This window comes from Equus asinus, chromosome 2 (assembly GCF_041296235.1).
Source record: "Equus asinus isolate D_3611 breed Donkey chromosome 2, EquAss-T2T_v2, whole genome shotgun sequence".
Classification (NCBI taxonomy): domain Eukaryota; kingdom Metazoa; phylum Chordata; class Mammalia; order Perissodactyla; family Equidae; genus Equus; species Equus asinus.
Window position 1 is genome coordinate 81,459,958 of NC_091791.1, and position 16,236 is coordinate 81,476,193.

General features: G+C 37.2%; 1 protein-coding gene across 1 annotated transcript in view; it reads left to right on the forward strand.

The window, feature by feature from the left end:
- HEATR1 (HEAT repeat containing 1) overlaps positions 1-16,236 on the forward strand; it is a 54,335-nt gene that overhangs the window by 368 nt on the left and 37,731 nt on the right. The window contains exons 2-14 of the mRNA XM_014846525.3: positions 65-238; positions 801-1,017; positions 2,891-3,032; positions 5,051-5,152; positions 5,872-6,012; positions 6,685-6,896; positions 7,044-7,177; positions 8,618-8,720; positions 9,666-9,776; positions 10,197-10,314; positions 11,664-11,771; positions 14,873-14,968; positions 15,396-15,484. Coding sequence (XP_014702011.3) covers positions 97-238; positions 801-1,017; positions 2,891-3,032; positions 5,051-5,152; positions 5,872-6,012; positions 6,685-6,896; positions 7,044-7,177; positions 8,618-8,720; positions 9,666-9,776; positions 10,197-10,314; positions 11,664-11,771; positions 14,873-14,968; positions 15,396-15,484 — 1,715 coding nt within the window. The 5' untranslated portion in view covers positions 65-96. The remainder of the gene's footprint in view (positions 1-64; positions 239-800; positions 1,018-2,890; positions 3,033-5,050; positions 5,153-5,871; positions 6,013-6,684; positions 6,897-7,043; positions 7,178-8,617; positions 8,721-9,665; positions 9,777-10,196; positions 10,315-11,663; positions 11,772-14,872; positions 14,969-15,395; positions 15,485-16,236) is intronic.

The window sequence follows — 16,236 nt, forward strand, 5'->3', positions numbered from 1 at the left end:
TTGCTTCTTGCACTAAAGCCACCCTATAGTTTTGTAGACTTCTCACAGTGGTCATGTTTCTTAGCCTGTGTTTTTAGGAGTTCACCTGCCTGAGAGATGACGTCCTTAGCCCAGCAGCTCCAACGACTCGCCCTCCCTCAAACTGATCCCAGTCTCCTGTCTAGAGATGAAGTTGCCTCTCTGTTGTTTGACCCCAAGGAAGCGGCCACCATCGACAGGGACACCGCCTTTGCTATCGGTGAGCTACTCTTCAACTTAGAAAAGCTCTGCGAAGCGTTTGTTTTCTGGATGTTGCTGTATTTTCGTGTTTTCTCTTCTGGCCCGCCCTCTTCCTTAGCAGTTTCTGACTTATTGACTTATGTCGTTAAGATGAAGAGAATAACAACCTTGTGCTGGATGCTTGAGATGTGTGTAGGCAGTGGGATCTGAATTTCACAGACGAACAAACAAGCTGCGGGAGGTCAACTAATGTATAGAGAGGAGGAACAGCCAAAGGGGCTGGAGTCAGTGGCTGGGGTGGAGGAGGTGTCTTCCCTGAGGACTGGCCTAGTTATTGTGGGGGATGTTTAAAAGGAAAAAAAAGGAATGTACTTTCCTGCCAGGAAGTACTTTCTGTTCTCCTAGTTGGTGAGATGTGATTTGTTTTATATGTTGAACACTAGAAATCAATGTTTGGGATGGTATTAAAGGTTATACATACTAAAAGAGTTCAGAGATTTTTAGAGATAAGTAAAACCATAAAAGAGGGGTGAGATGAGTTTGCTTACAGGGAATTGTTCAATGAACTGGTGTTTTCCTAGGATGCACTGGCCTGGAGGAGCTGCTTGGAATCGATCCTTCCTTTGAGCAGTTTGAAGCACCATTGTTCAGCCAGCTAGCAAAAACCTTGGAGCGCAGCGTTCAGACTAAAGCCGTGAACAAGCAGCTGGATGAAAACATTTCATTATTCCTTATTCACCTGTCCCCTTACTTCCTGCTGAAGCCGGCACAGAAGTGTCTGGAGTGGTTGATTCACAGGTAACAAATGGAATTACAAAAATAATTGTGGGCTCACAACTCTGATCATTTAAAAACTTAAGTAAAGACAACATTTGTCAATTTAAAGCTGAAAAATGAGATATATTTTAAGTGGTTAACACAGTGTCTATTGGATGAGAGAAGCATACCCTTCTACTATGAAACTCGTTTTTGTTCATATGGAAAGTAGAACTACTGAAGATTTTGAGTAAATAGTCTAACCTCATTAGTTCTGAGGAGCTCCTGTCACTTTGCCATTACAAGTTGTCACTGCACATTTGGGGCAAAGGGTATAATTAAACTCATTTTTTGCCAAAATAAAAACAGTGGTTTGGAAAGAAGGTAATAGTATTCTCTGAAATACCATAACCTAAGAAAAAGAATAATAGCTAATGTGTATTGGACATTTATACACCAGGCTTTATTGTGAGCACTTTGCATACATGATCTTAATGCTCACAACATTCCTATGGGGAGATACATGTATTATCCCCATTTTACAGTTGAGAAAACGGTTGTAGAAGGATTAAGGTCAGACAATTAGTGAGCTGAGATACAAGGTTGTTTCCGAGGGCTGATCTTTCATCCACTTTGGAGATTGTCTCAGTAAGTTTACTTAGTTTATTTCCTCACTTACTAGCTTCACATTAGTATCATGTCACAGCTTACACGTTTTTGTTTTTTCTCCCATATATATGTTTTAAAAGTAGGAAGATTCTACTTCGTTAATTGGAGACATAGGGGCAAAGGAAGCAAGTGAGTCACTGAGAAAACATAAATTTAATTTGGATCTTCTGATTATCAGAACATTAGACTCATCAGACAGAAAAGAATCAAGTCTGTAATATTTCCCTCTGTCTTGTAACGTTTAATATTCCCCAAATAGACCAGTAATATAAGGAGTACTCCTTGCATTTGGTTTTGCATATACTTATTCATGTAACTTATTTATTTAGCAAACATTAAGTTAGGTACAAGGATGGGTAGGCCACCCTTCATTACTGTTTTGAAATAAACGCTGTAATAAAGGCGTCTGCAAAGTTTGGGGCTGTGGCTCTGCCTGAAGTAGTTGAGGAAAGCTTCATGGCGAAAGTAACGTCTTGGCTAATACTAAAGCCATATTTATAACCAGTAAAAGGCAGAGTGGTATGGTCTTCCAAGAAAGGTACAGATCAAAGGTAGGAGAGTTTAGACAGACATAGGAGGGACTTGACTGGCAGAATTCGGAAGAGCACCTTGAAAAAGGCATTTGAGCTAGGTCTTATAGGCTAGAAAGGGTTTAATGTATCTGACAGAATTAATAAATCTGTCTTATGTTATTAGGTGGAGGGACCAATACCAAGTTTTGTGAAGTTCATGGACAAATTATATAGGGTTGTAATTTGATAATTTTTTTATTATTCAAGGAAAGTAATGTGATTTTCTTTTCAATTAGTCTTCTTGTTTTAGAATTATGATGGTTAGGTAAGCTGAGGAGTCTGTGGAACGTGAACTTTGGAGCATAGAGAGAAGCTGAGCATTGCTGCCTAGTTGGCCAGTTGCTTTTCTGGTGCTTTGACTGCAACCATTCCACAGTGTGATAATGTAATAAGAAGTTTAAAAAGTTGAGAGGAAGGGAATGGGATATAAATTTTTATATTGAATATTAAAAAATACTGCTGCATAGAAATTGGCAGAACCCTGTTGAGGAGTACTTTAGTGCAAAATAGAGGGCTTATGTTTAAGTGCTCTGTGTTTTGCTTATAGTTGTGTGGTTCTTCTCACTGATACTCATTCTAAGTAGTTTTAGCTCATTGATAATACAGTTTGGACACATAAGGAAATAAGTGCTTGTAAGTTTTGTGTCAGTTTGAGTTGTTTGCTTTTTCTCCAGGTTCCATATCCATCTTTATAATCAAGATAGCCTCATTGCTTGTGTTCTGCCATACCACGAGACAAGAATATTTGTGCGAGTTATACAGCTTCTAAAAATTAATAATTCAAAGCACAAGTGGTTCTGGTTGTTGCCAGTTAAGGTATGATTGTTGAATGACACATTTATTATCATTACAAGTCTTAAGAGATATAATTTGGAAAAATGATATCATTAGTCATTAGTGCTCCTGAGAGTAGTCCAAGTATTACCTCCATCGCTTTTATTTCCTAATTTCCAGTTGAAACAATTATGAATAATAGCTGGCTTTTATTTAGTACCTGACATCAGGCTAGACAATTTACATTATGTTATGTTGGATTCTCACAAAACTCCATTTTTACAGTTGAGGAGAGGCTCACAGAATTAAGTTACTTGCCAAAGTTCACATAACTATAAAGTGGTAGAGAGAAGATTTGAATACAGATCTGATTTTAAAGCTTATGTCTTCCCACTGTACCATGCTGTCTGGCATTTTAAATTTTGGAACTGAAGAGCTTAAAAAAAGTTGGAGGTGGGGCTGGCCCCGTGGCCGAGTGGTTGAGTTCGCGCGCTCTGCTGCAGGCGGCCCAGTGTTTCGTTGGTTCGGGTCCTGGGCGCGGACATGGCACTGCTCATCGGGCCGCGCTGAGGCAGCGTCCCACATGCCACAACTAGAGGAATCCACAACGAAGAATATACAACTATGTACCGGGGGTGTTGGGGAGAAAAAGGAAATAATAAAATCTTTGGGAAAAAAAAAAAAAGTTGGAGGTGAAGAAAAGCAGATATAATACAAAATTAAAAGGATAAGGACAACTTGAAGGACTTTAGGAAGTTATTGAAGTTGTAAAGAAGATGCTAGGAATTAATTTACAGGTGAATAAAAGGATAGTTCCCTTACAGGAAGGGTCTGGCTAAGATCAGATAACATGTTTTCATGATTTTGTAGTAAAACAATTGACTTGATGTTATCACTTTGTTTGCCACATGTAGTAGAGGAAGTAGATGTATGTTGTTAGTAGGAATTTTACTGAATGTTGAGCCTGGCGATTCAGGCTGGGAGGAGGGCAAATGGGGATGAAAGCAGGCTAATGATCTGCGGGACTGTGGAAAGAGTTAAGTTTATGGGTGATGATAGTGAGGTCAATGATCAGAATTATTAAAAAGAAAGGAATGGGAATTTTTAATTAGAAGTTTAAAAGTTTGGATGTAAAGCACTTGAACTAAAGAATGTTTAATGAGAGAAGGCCAACCTATGATAAAGCTTCTTATCAAACCTTTCAGCATTCACTGTTAATATCAAGATCTCTTTTTTTTTTAATATTGGCCCTGAGCTGACATCTGTTGCCAATCTTCCTTTTTTTTTCCCCCTCCCCAAAGTCCCAGCACGTAGTTGTTTATCCTAGTTGCAAGTCACTCCAGCTCTTCTATATGGGATGCCACCACAGCATGGCTTAATGAGCAGCGTGTAGGTCTACACCCAGGAGCCAAACCAGTGAACCCTGGGCCACCGACTCAGAGTGCACAAACTTAACCACTCGGCCACGCGGCTGGCCGCATCAAGATCATTTTTTCCCCTGGTCTACACACAGATCTTGCTGCTCCCTAGACACACTTGTTTCAGGTGTCCAAACCCCATTCACCTATTAAAGGTCACTTCAAATTCTCCTTTCCTTGATTTTCCAATATTTATTGAGCACCTAGTACATACCATGCACAATGCTAGGCAGTGGGAATAGTATAAGTTGGCCGGGTTCCTAGTCTGTTTCTATTACTAGCGTTATTGTAAAGCAGTGACAAAACCATATCACATTGGCTCAAAAGCCAACTCTAACCAGTGGAGTTACTAAGAATCTAGAAAGTCCAGATTTAGATAAATATATGTCAAAATGCAATGCATGATAAGTAAGCATTTTTCACTGAGTACCTCCACCCTCACTGCTAACGTTCTCTTTTGAATTTCTGAAGTTTGCATGATTTTATGTGGTAATCTCATCTCTATGACCAGTTATAAGGAGAGGCTATATTTTATATTATGAGCTACAGCAGTATAAAGCTGTTACTATGGTAGATACTTTAAAACTGATGAGCAGTTGATGAATGTCCTGAGTAATACCTGGTTCTTTCTGTTTATAACAGCAATCTGGAGTGCCCTTGGCTAAAGGAACTCTGGTTACCCACTGCTACAAAGATCTTGGATTCATGGATTTCATTTGTAGTCTGGTAACAAGATCTGTAAAGGTGAGTGGTGGGTGGTATATTGTTTCATGAATGTGTAGTTTCATTAGAAGGTTGCTTGCTCTGAATAAAGAAAACATACTAAGGCTTTCCCTAGTAAGGATGGTACTTTGAAGAAGTTCCTTTTGTTAAATGATCTGTTTAGGAGCATGAGTGGTTTGATCACTCTTTCGTCACCAAAGGTGTTTTTCTCTAAAAATAAGTTATTCTATTCCTTACCAAATTCTATTTATAGTGATTGTTTAAATAGTTTAAAAAGACAATCTAAAAATGTCATTCTTGCCGTATTTAATTGAACCATTGAATTTGTTATTTATTTAAAGTTTCGTATGGTAAAAATTAAAATGTCAAGAGCCAGCCCTGATGGCCTAGCAGTTAAAGTTCAGTGTGCTTCACTTCGGCAGCCTCGGTTTGGTTTCTGGGTGCAGAACCACACCACTTGTCTGTTGGTAACCATGCTGGGGGTGCGGCTCACATAGAAGAACTGGGAGAACTTAGAACTATGCACAGCTGTGTACTGGGGGTTTGGCGGGGTGGAGGAGGCAGGAAAAAAAAAAAAGGAGGAAGATTGGCAACAGATGTTAGCTTAGGGCAAATCTTCCCTGAAAAAGAACAAAAAAATTTTAAAATGTCAGCCTGATGTAGTCGAGAGCTATAAACATTTTTATACTTTTATCTACTTGGTCTTTCACTCTTAAATGTGTTTGTGTTTGTTGTTCCAGGTTTTTGCTGAGTATCCTGGGAGCTCAGCTCAGTTGAGGGTGCTTTTAACTTTTTATGCTTCTACCATCGTGTCTGCTCTGGTGACTGCTAAGGACATATCAGACAATATAGTCGCCAAGCTGTTTCCGTATATCCAAAAGGTTGGCCCTGCTCGTGTGTAAAGTAGATTAATTTGTACTTAAAGGAATTTTCTTGCTTTTGAAAATTTCACTTAGACGTAAATGTTTTAAAACTGACAGTTTATTTCAGATGGTTGATGAGATTTAATTTTTAGGTAAAAAATAACTTCTTTTGTCTTAAAAACTTACCAGAGTTAATTAGGATCTTAATTAGGGCTCCTTAAGAATAAGGCTATTTGACCTGCCACTGTATACCAGATCTATCTTCTTGGCCATCTTGTGACGTCACTGGAAGGAGAATGGATTAGAAAATCTCTTCAAGGCAAAGGCTCTTTTATCATTCCTTTTGCATTGATTTCTGTGTCTAATGTTTCTTCTTCCCAAGTGCCTTGTTGCCTCCCACCTTCCAGATTCCCCACAGAGGTACTGTTAGGATGTCTAGTGGATGTGTGAGTTGGGAGACCTACTGAGATCCTTCTCTCATCCAGGAGACTTGTCATCTCCATGTCCGCTAGGGAGAAAGGGTCAACATCTTGATTTTTCACTCCTGAGGAGAGGTTGACTCTCAGTGTGAATTAGGTTCTATTAATTTCTAGTTTATGATATTTCTAATTTTTCAAGGTAAAGCAACGTTTTAAGTAGAATGAAATAATATAGTTTATCATTTTCCCTTATATTTTTAAAAATATTTAGGGACTGAAATCATCTTTACCAGATTACAGAGCTGCAACGTACATGATAATATGTCAGATTTCTGTGAAAGTGACAATGGAAGATACCTTCGTTAATTCATTGGCTTCACAGATCATCAAAACATTGACCAAAATTCCCTCTTTGATCAAGGATGGATTAGGTTGCTTGATAGTGCTCCTGCAGAGGCAGAAGCCAGAGAGCCTTGGGAAAAAGTACGTACAATTGAGAAATAATAATTAGAGATGAATGAGATTATTTTGAATAATTTTTTTATAAGATAAATTTTATGCTATTTTTTTAAATTGCCATTCATCGTCTAACTTGTAAAGTCATAATCTTACATACCTGCTTCTTCAAAGGCCGTTTCCTCACTTGTGTAATGTTCCTGATCTTATTACAATACTTCATGGGATTTCTGAAATATATGACATCAGTCCTCTTCTGCGATACATGCTTCCACATCTGGTTGTCTCCATCATTAATCATGTTACAGGTATGTGGTTTTACATTTTGTGTCCAGAAACTTATTTTCTAAGATCTGATTCTCTCAAAATAGGAACCATACCTTTGTTAATAGCTTTAAGATACTTCAAGTTTCTACTATTCAATTGCTTTTGCGTAATTTGTCTATTTTTCTTATGTGCAAAACATTTGGGGTGGGGAGCAAGTTAGTTGAAGAGAGATCCTTGTTAATTGAGTGAAATGCTCAGAATTCTATTTTTTTTAAAATATGTGTTCTTAAACAGTCTCTGCCTGAAAAAGACTATGGAATTATTTTAAAACAATTAAAATATGTTATCAAGTAAAACTTTCCCTTCTCATTTAGATATATAATGAACGTCAGTGATTCGTTCACAATACCCAGTTGCCAAAAAGCTTTTCTTCCTTGAGTCATTGAAAATGTAGGACCAAGAAAATCTCATGTATAAAAATCCAAGTTAAAAAAAAGCCAAAAGATTGATTGTTTACATTATGTGTTTTTTACCTTTCAATAAGTACACAAAGACAACAAAGAAATACTTGGTCCTATTGCTACTTGAATTAAGAAAGACATCCTGGGCTGGCCCAGGGGCACAGCAGTTAAGTTCACACATTCCACTTCAGCGTCCTGGGGTTCACCGGTTCGGATCCTGGGTGCGGACATGGCACCGTTTGGCAAGCCATGGTGTGGTAGACATCCCACGTATAAAGTAGAGGAAGGTGGGCACGGATGTTAGCTCAGGGCCAGTCTTCCTCAGCAAAAAGAGGAGGATTGGCAGCCAATGTTAGCTCAGGGCTAATCTTCCTCAAAAAAAAAAAAAAAAAGACATTCTAAAAAAGACATCTCTAAAATTATGTCAGTCTATTGGAAAATAAGGTGTGCTTCACCAAATCTTGGTTTGAACATGCATTTTGGAAGCATAACTAGCATAAATGAAAGGATATTTTTTCTATTCTGTTGGCAATGGGTAATGCGATCCCAGTCTTTGAAGGCAGGGCCAACTCTGATTCATATATTTATAGCAAATCTGGAGTAGATGACAGCTGTTGGTTGAGTAAGGAGGTAGTAAGATGAAAGTTTAGCTTGTTTTCAGATGTAGTTTATTGAGATCTAGGTTTGGGTCCCAACTTGACCGCTTGTATTGGGACCTGGGGAAAGGCTGTGTTTTTTCGACTTGTGTTTGATTCATGAGATTGGCATGATAATACTTGTCTCTAAAAATATAGAGAACTTCAGGTAAAGAATAAATGAGGGTAGTATATACAGAAATGCTTTGAAAAATGTAAAAGACTAAATAGGTGGAGTACACTTTTGAACTAGGTAAAAAGCTTGATATCAATGTATATGTTTTAAAGTGAGTTATATAGAAAGAATATCTGCTATAAATAAATGCAATAGTGTAAGCATGCAAAGAAATTTTCCCCAATCGATTTTAATTTGTTGTATACTAAGGAGAAGAAACTGAAGGGATGGATGGTGAAATCTACAGGAGACACTTAGAAGCTATACTTAGAAATATATCACTGAAGAACAATCTAGACCATTTGTTGGCTAGGTAAGCTATTATTGACATGCTTTTGATTTGTATTTTTGTGGCTTATATACTTTTTGGGGTTGGTTGGCAGTTTTCCAGTATCCCTTTATAATTTATATCTTGCTTTGTCTATATCATTTTATTAATTATAAGTACTTAGTCCAATAACTGTGGCAATAGAAAAAAAGTAATTTCTCTTGTTTTGGTGTTTATACATGATTGTATAAAGTTGATAAGCTAAATTTGGGTTATAGCTACATGTAATTTGTGGCTGTTTAGAGTTTCCTGTGAATAAATGGACCAAAATGCCTAAAACGGTACATCCCAGTTGGCATTCAGTAAATATCAATTAGAAACTTAATACTGAGGGTTGGTGTGAAGTTAGATTATTTATTATTTCTTTCCTCTCTGTAAAGGTAGTTCAGCCTTCCGTTTTCTTTTCTTACTTACTGGGCACCTTGATACAGTGGAAAGCACATGGGCATTGCAGTCACACCTAGGTTTGAATCCTGCTTCTGTCGTTTCCAGGAGAGCAAAGTAGTGAGTTCTGAAGGTCGGACTGCCTGGATCTGGTTTTGCCGTTGTGTAAAATTGGGCGGGTACCTGTCTGTTGGTGTATGTCGTTGTGCCCCTTGCTCACAGGGTTGGCTTGTGAATTAAATGAGAGTATACACCTGAAGCACTGTTGAGAGCTTGGGCTCTGGAATTAGACCGGGGTTGAAAGCCCTGCTCTACTTTTTATGTCACAGTAGTGAGCACTAAGTGTTAGCTGTTGTTGCTGTTCTGATTTGACCTCAGGCAAATTATAAGACCCGTTGGCCCTAGTTTTGTATCTCTAAAATAAGGATAGTTTCTACTCTGTAGAAGTATGACAGTTACAGGTCATATTCCCGAAGCACCCAAAACATAATAGGTACTCAATAAATTGTAACTCTCATGTCTGCTGATACTTGTTTTGTTTTGCAGCCTTCTTTTTGAAGAGTATATTTCATACAGTTCACAGGAAGGAATTGATCCTAATAAAGTATCTTTGCTTAATGAACAGTTTCTTCCCCTTATCAGACTTTTAGAAAGCAAGTAAGTCGTGTGTGTGTTTGTGCGTTTTTTTAATGTGTACCTCTTGTTTTATAAACAGATGATTCACAAGTCACATCTTAATGTAGTGACTGAATTGTAAAGTGACTGTCTTTATTTTTTCCCTCCTCAGGAAGGGACAGATATAGGATTTAAATATATTTGAAATAGAAGAGAAAGTAAGAGTTGTGTGGGGACTGTAGAGGGTATAATTTTTCTACAGAGAGACTTTTGATGTTGGAATGGTCATAGTAACAAACTTGATCAGTATCATTTGGTTTTACATATACTGTTTATTAAAATTTTAGTCTCAGTCTCAGTAATTTTTAAAATTTTATTTGTGTCTTTCTTTTATACCTGTATGGTGTGTATAGTTAATTACTTTATTAAGAATAATAAGTTAACTCTTTAATTTCTTCCCAGATATCCCAGAACATTGGATGTTGTGTTAGAGGAACGCCTAAAGGAAATTACAGATCTAAAAAAACAAGAGATTTTTCACCAATTTATCTCTCTTTCTACAAGTGGAGGAAAATATCAGGTAAGTTTTTCTTCAGGGGAATTATCACACTTAGGAGTATATTTGTGGTTATTTAAAGAGCTCCAGAAGGAAATTTGCTCCTTCATTCCTCTCTTTGGAAAGTTTCAGGGAGAAATGAGATTTTCAACAGTTTGCTAGTTACCTAAAGTAGGGCTGTGAGGGAGGAATTGAATAATTGGAGAAAGGTACCGTAATTTAAACAAGTGGATGTGATACTTATTTCAGAAGAAATATTGTTTGGAAATTGTATATATGATCTCAGTGACCAATCACCAAAAGGGGGCCTCGCTTAGGTTTCTGGTTCTCCTGTATCTGCACTTTCCAGCGCAGTACTCACTAGCCACATATAGCTCTTTAATCATCGATTAGGAAAAGGGAGGTGGATTTTTATCTCATGATCATGTTAGAACTTCAGGAGTTTTCTGGTGACTCACCGTAAATCTTCATACTAGAAGTTAGACATTTAAGCAGTTCTTATAATTAGCCTTGAAAATAAATATTTTGAAAAGAAATATGATTGTTTTGATTTTTCTCTTCCAAAATTAGACTTTCATCTTTATTGGTATTTCATTTCCCAGTCTTAGGTTGATAGACAGACTTCCTTCTTAGTCTAATTACATAAATGAAGTAAATTGTCACTAATTTGAATGTCACCATTGTATCATTTATATGAATTGTAATCTGTCTTTAATCAATTTCTTAAATTTATATTTTCATTTAGGTGCTAATATAGTGATTTGTCTTAGAAGCTTTTCACTTTGGAATCAGATATACATAAATGCTATAAAATTACTTCCTAGAATTACTTCAGGGGCTGGTCCCGTGGCCGAGTGGTTAAGTTCGAGCACTCCATCTTCGGTGGCCCAGGGTTTCGCCGGTTCGGATCCTGGGTGCCGACATGGCACCACTCATCAGGCCACGTTGAGGTGGCAACCCACACGCCACAACTAGGAGGACCCACAACTGAAAATATACAACTATGTACTGGGGGGATTGGGGGAGAAAAAGCGGGGCGGGGAAAGAAAAAGAAGATTGGCAACAGTTGTTAGCACAGGTGCCAATCTTTAAAAGAAAGGAAAAAGAAGAATTACTTCACCAAGTTAAACCTACATATAGACACAGGTGTACATGAAATCACCACATTAACAATAACAATTTTTTTCATCTGTTTTAACTCATACCATGTTCTGGAGACAAAGATTTTGCTTTACATTTTGGTTTCTGAAATTAGACGGTTGTTAATGAATATGTTGGGTAGTTTGGAGTGGTTTTCTCTGATTTTTGTTCTTTATCATGTGCGGCTGCGGTTTAATGGTGAAATCCTGTGGTAATTGTGATGAATCCTATAGTTCTTAGCAGATTCTGATACCTCCTTGATGCTCAGTCTGAATCATCCGCTTGCTCCCGTGAGACTTCTGGCCATTAATCATCTGAAAAATATCATGAAAACATCAAAGGTTTGTGTCAGATCACTTTCGTTTGTGATGTTTTTATCCTTAAGATGAACAGTATAAATCTAGAATAAGAAATTGAAGCTACCAATTAGAATCTATATTGTGGAATTATAGAGAGAAGCTGAATAAAGCAGATGGGAGTATACTAGACAAAGATTTAGGACCTTGCATGCCAATAGCCGCCATGTTAACCTGTGTATGCCCTAAGAACAACTGTTTTCATATGCTTCCACATTGCAGATTATTAGTTTAGCTTTTCAGTTCAGTGTTTTTCAAACTGGAATTTATAGATCAATTTATAGAGGTTCACAAATTATCTGAGAATCTTTCAGTTTTGAAGTTTGCTTTTGATAGTCTGAAGTTTAACATGAGCATATTTGAGGACGTGAGCATGGTTGCTCTTGGAGAACTGTTCCATGATTTCAGTACCTACAGTTGTGTTTGTGTTTAAAATTTTGGTGGCTTGAAATAGTAAGTACAGAGGCTGACTTAATTTGTAAACAATGCCTTTATACCAAAATGATATTTTACAAAGACTTTGCAGTGATTCAAAGAGTGGTACTTTCTGAACTTTAGTTATTCAAGCAGTCCCTTCACAATTTTTGCAATATTAGCTCGCCACTCATATTATTTTCTTACAATTTTTCTTTAGTTACTTTTAGATAGACTCATTTTTTTACATAGCCTTCAAATCATGGATTTGAAGTGCTAATTGTATATACATTTTACTACAGTTACTATAATTAAAACAGGAATGTTCATCTGTATAGTGTCTAAAACCATCTTATGTACTACTATTTGCATATCTGGAAAATTTCTGGACTAAAGAAGAGTGGTGGTAGAGTTTAGTTTCCTCGTAGTACATGGTAGTATCAGCATTCTGTAGAATTTTTGTCATGGCAATTAAAACCAGATTCAAATTATAAGTGGGATTTAATTTCAGCTACATTGAATTCATCGCAATTTGAATTTTACTGGTTTTACAGGGTTTTTTAAATATTTGACTTACAAACTTTGTTTTATATTTTTAATATTTTTGTGTTATTTTTCTGTATTTTTAAGGAGGTATACTTAATTTTTAAATTGGTATATAAATAATAAAAGCCACATTAGGGTCTCTAAGAATTTTTTTTTTTAAATGGTTGCTGTAGTACTCAAATTTGAAAAATACTGCTTTATTTAATTCATTTCCAATGTGGCATGAATTAGGTTTCTAGGTTTCTTTCACAGATTGCTGATAGGTTCGCGTTACTGATTTGTTGGATAATTAAACTCATTGCTTACAGGTGTTTGTTATAAGAGGAAGATTTCAGTGCCTGGAATAAGAAAGGGATTCCTGGAATCTCCTAATATTCCTGAAGCTGTTCTTATCCTTCCTTCTTTTACTCTTAATTCCTTCCTCCCCATCCTCTGGTTCTGGTTGGTTTTTCAGGGAAGGGCGCTGTATACATTTGACACAGGCTTCAGTATTATAATTGCGGTTGTCTTTCTTTGCATGCTTTGATTTCATTTTCCCTTCTCCATCAGTGATAGGTCTTAGGTTCTATTCTAGAATTCCAGATTGGGATATTTGGCTACTTGTTAGCTCTTGAGAAAATTTTGGTGGCATTTGATACATGAAACTTTGACTTCAGTTTTATGAATTCTAGGGATTTTAGTTTTCTCTCTCAACAGAGTGACCTGTATTTTTTCTGTAGGATTATTTAGTTTTCATCACCTGCGAGTAGGGACATATATTCAGGTTAATTAGCAGTCTTAGTTTTCTGTTACTGTGAATGTTTATATGCTCTATTTTCTTTTGTTACTTAAAAAAATAGGAGTTTTTTGGAAGACTGGCTTCTCAGTGCATGTCTTTATTGTAAAAATCTTGATGATGATAACAACTAACGTCTAGTAGTACTTACTATGTGTAGGACACTATTCTAAGCACTGACATGTATTATTTAATCCTCTAACAACCTTTTGAGGTAGGTACTGTTATTAGCCCTGTTTTATAGATGAGAATACAGTCTTGTGCTGCATAATGACACTTCGGTCAGGGATGGACCACATGTATGATAGTGGTCCCCTAAGATTAGTACCAGATAGCCTAGGTGTGTAGTAGGCTGTAACATCTAGGTTTGTGTAAGTACACTCTGTGATGTTCACACAATGAGAAATGGCCTAAGAAGGCATTTCTCAGAACAAATCCCTGTCGTTAAGCGACACATGACTGTAGTGAGGCCTAAAAAGGTTCAGTAACTTGCTCGAGGTCAGCTGGGAAATGCTAGAGCTAGGATTAGACCTGGACGTTCTGCTTCTTTAGTCTACGCGCTCTCAGTATCTGGGCTCTCATTTTAGTAAGATGAACTTTTTAATGAAAAAATTATATTTTGATTCTACATATTTTATAATATTTTCGGTGGAAACTGGTAAATGTTTTTGTTTGTTTGTTTGTTTTGAGGAAGATTAGCCCTGAGCTAACTCCTGCCAGTCCTTCTCTTTCACTGAGGAAGACTGGCCCTGAGCTAGCGTCCATGCCCATCTTCCTCTGCTTTATATGTGGGACGCCTACCACAGCATGGCTTTTGCCAAGCGGTGCCATGTCCGCACCCGGGATCTGAACCAGCAAACCCTGGACTGCCGAGAAGTGGAACATGCGCACTTAACCGCTGCGCCACCGGGCTGGCCCCTGGGAAATGTTTGTACCAAATAATTATTCATCTAAAAAGGACCTTTAGGGGCCAGCCCTGTGGCCTGGTGGTTAATTTTGGCATGCTCCACTTTGGCAGCCCAGGTTTGGTTTGCCGATGTGGGCCTACACCACTTGTTGGTGGCCATGCTGTGATGGCAACCTGCATACAAAATAGAGGAGGATTAGCACAGATGTTAGCTCAGGGTGAATGTTTCTCAGCAAAAAAATATAGATAAATAAATAAAAAGGACCTTTAGAGATTATCTGATTGAATGCAAGTGTGCCTGGTGTTTGAGTTCACATCCAGGGCAGAGTCTGTTCCTTGATGGATGTTCTGGTCTGCTTTTCACAAAACTATGCTTTCTTTCTAGTGTAAAGTCTTAAGAGGTTTTAGCAACAACTAAATTAGTATTTTTTTTCTCTTGCTCAGGAGAGTATCGATGAGTCTTTCATAAAAGAAGCTGTTTTAACCCGATTAGGTGATGATAGTATAGATGTTGTTTTATCGGCCATAAGTGCTTTTGAGGTGAGTGAATTTGTTCTTTGAAATGCACGTTTTGTTTGTAAATATCTTCTTGCCCTTCTCTCATGATGCTTTGCTTTAGGCAGGAATATTTTTGGAGATATTTGATCTCTGGAGACCACAGACTTAAGCCTCGGGGAAAGCTCATGGGAGTAATTAGACTGCGCAATTTTATATATAGGGAAGTTCTTCAAAATGGAAAAGTGCTTTGTGAATTTTTGTTAGTAGTAAATAAGTACTTCGGGATCATGGCAAATTGGCTCATGAATGCCACTTTTAAGAAATTGCTTTCTTAAAACTTTGAAATTATACTAGAATTCGTGGGAGATAAGTTCTTTATAATTCATTATTTTTTAAAGTTCATGTAACAAGCACCATATGTATTTGAAGCAAGTAAAAATTTACTCATGGATATTTTTTTCCCCTCTAGATTTTCAAACAACACTTTAGTTCAGAAGTGACCATTTCAAATCTTCTGAATCTCTTTCGAAGAGCAGAACTTTCAAAAAATAGGGGATGGTATGTATTCATTTCCCCTCATACTATTTTGAATTGATGAATTCTTAAATCAAGTTCACTTTGATTTTTTTTTACATTTTTGCAATTTACAATTGAGTTGTGTGACCCTTTGGTCATGGTAGTGGAATGGATCTTAATGTAACATTCTTGCTCTATAAAAGTAATTTATTTGAGTTTGTATGGGCTCATTATACTATTCTGTATGTTTGAAATTTTTCTTAATAAAATGGAAAAAGTAGTATATAATGTATGATATAACACTGAAATCTGGAAAATAGAATGGGAAGGAGCTTTTTTTTTTTTTTTTGAGGAAGATTAGCCCTGAGCTAACATCTACTGCCAGTCCTCCTCTGTTTGCTGAGGAAGACTGGCCCTGAGCTAACATCCGTGCCCATCTTCCTCTACTTTATATGTGGGATGCCTACCACAGCATAGCGTGCCATGTCTACACCCGGGATCCGAACCAGCAAACCCCAGGCCCCTGAAGCAGAACATGCGAACTTAACTGATGCACCACCGGGCCGGCCCCGGGAAGGAGCTTTAATTTTCTACTTTATATAATCCTAGTTTGATTTTTTTTTACAAGGCTAAGATACCAGTTTATAATTAAAAACAAATACAAATATATTAAACAAAAATTAAGCTCAGAGGCACACAATACCTTTCTGTAATATTTGCTGAGTTCTGGTTATTTTATTTTTGGCACCTAAACTTTTTGCATGGGAAAAATGACTATACTTAGTGGATGAGAG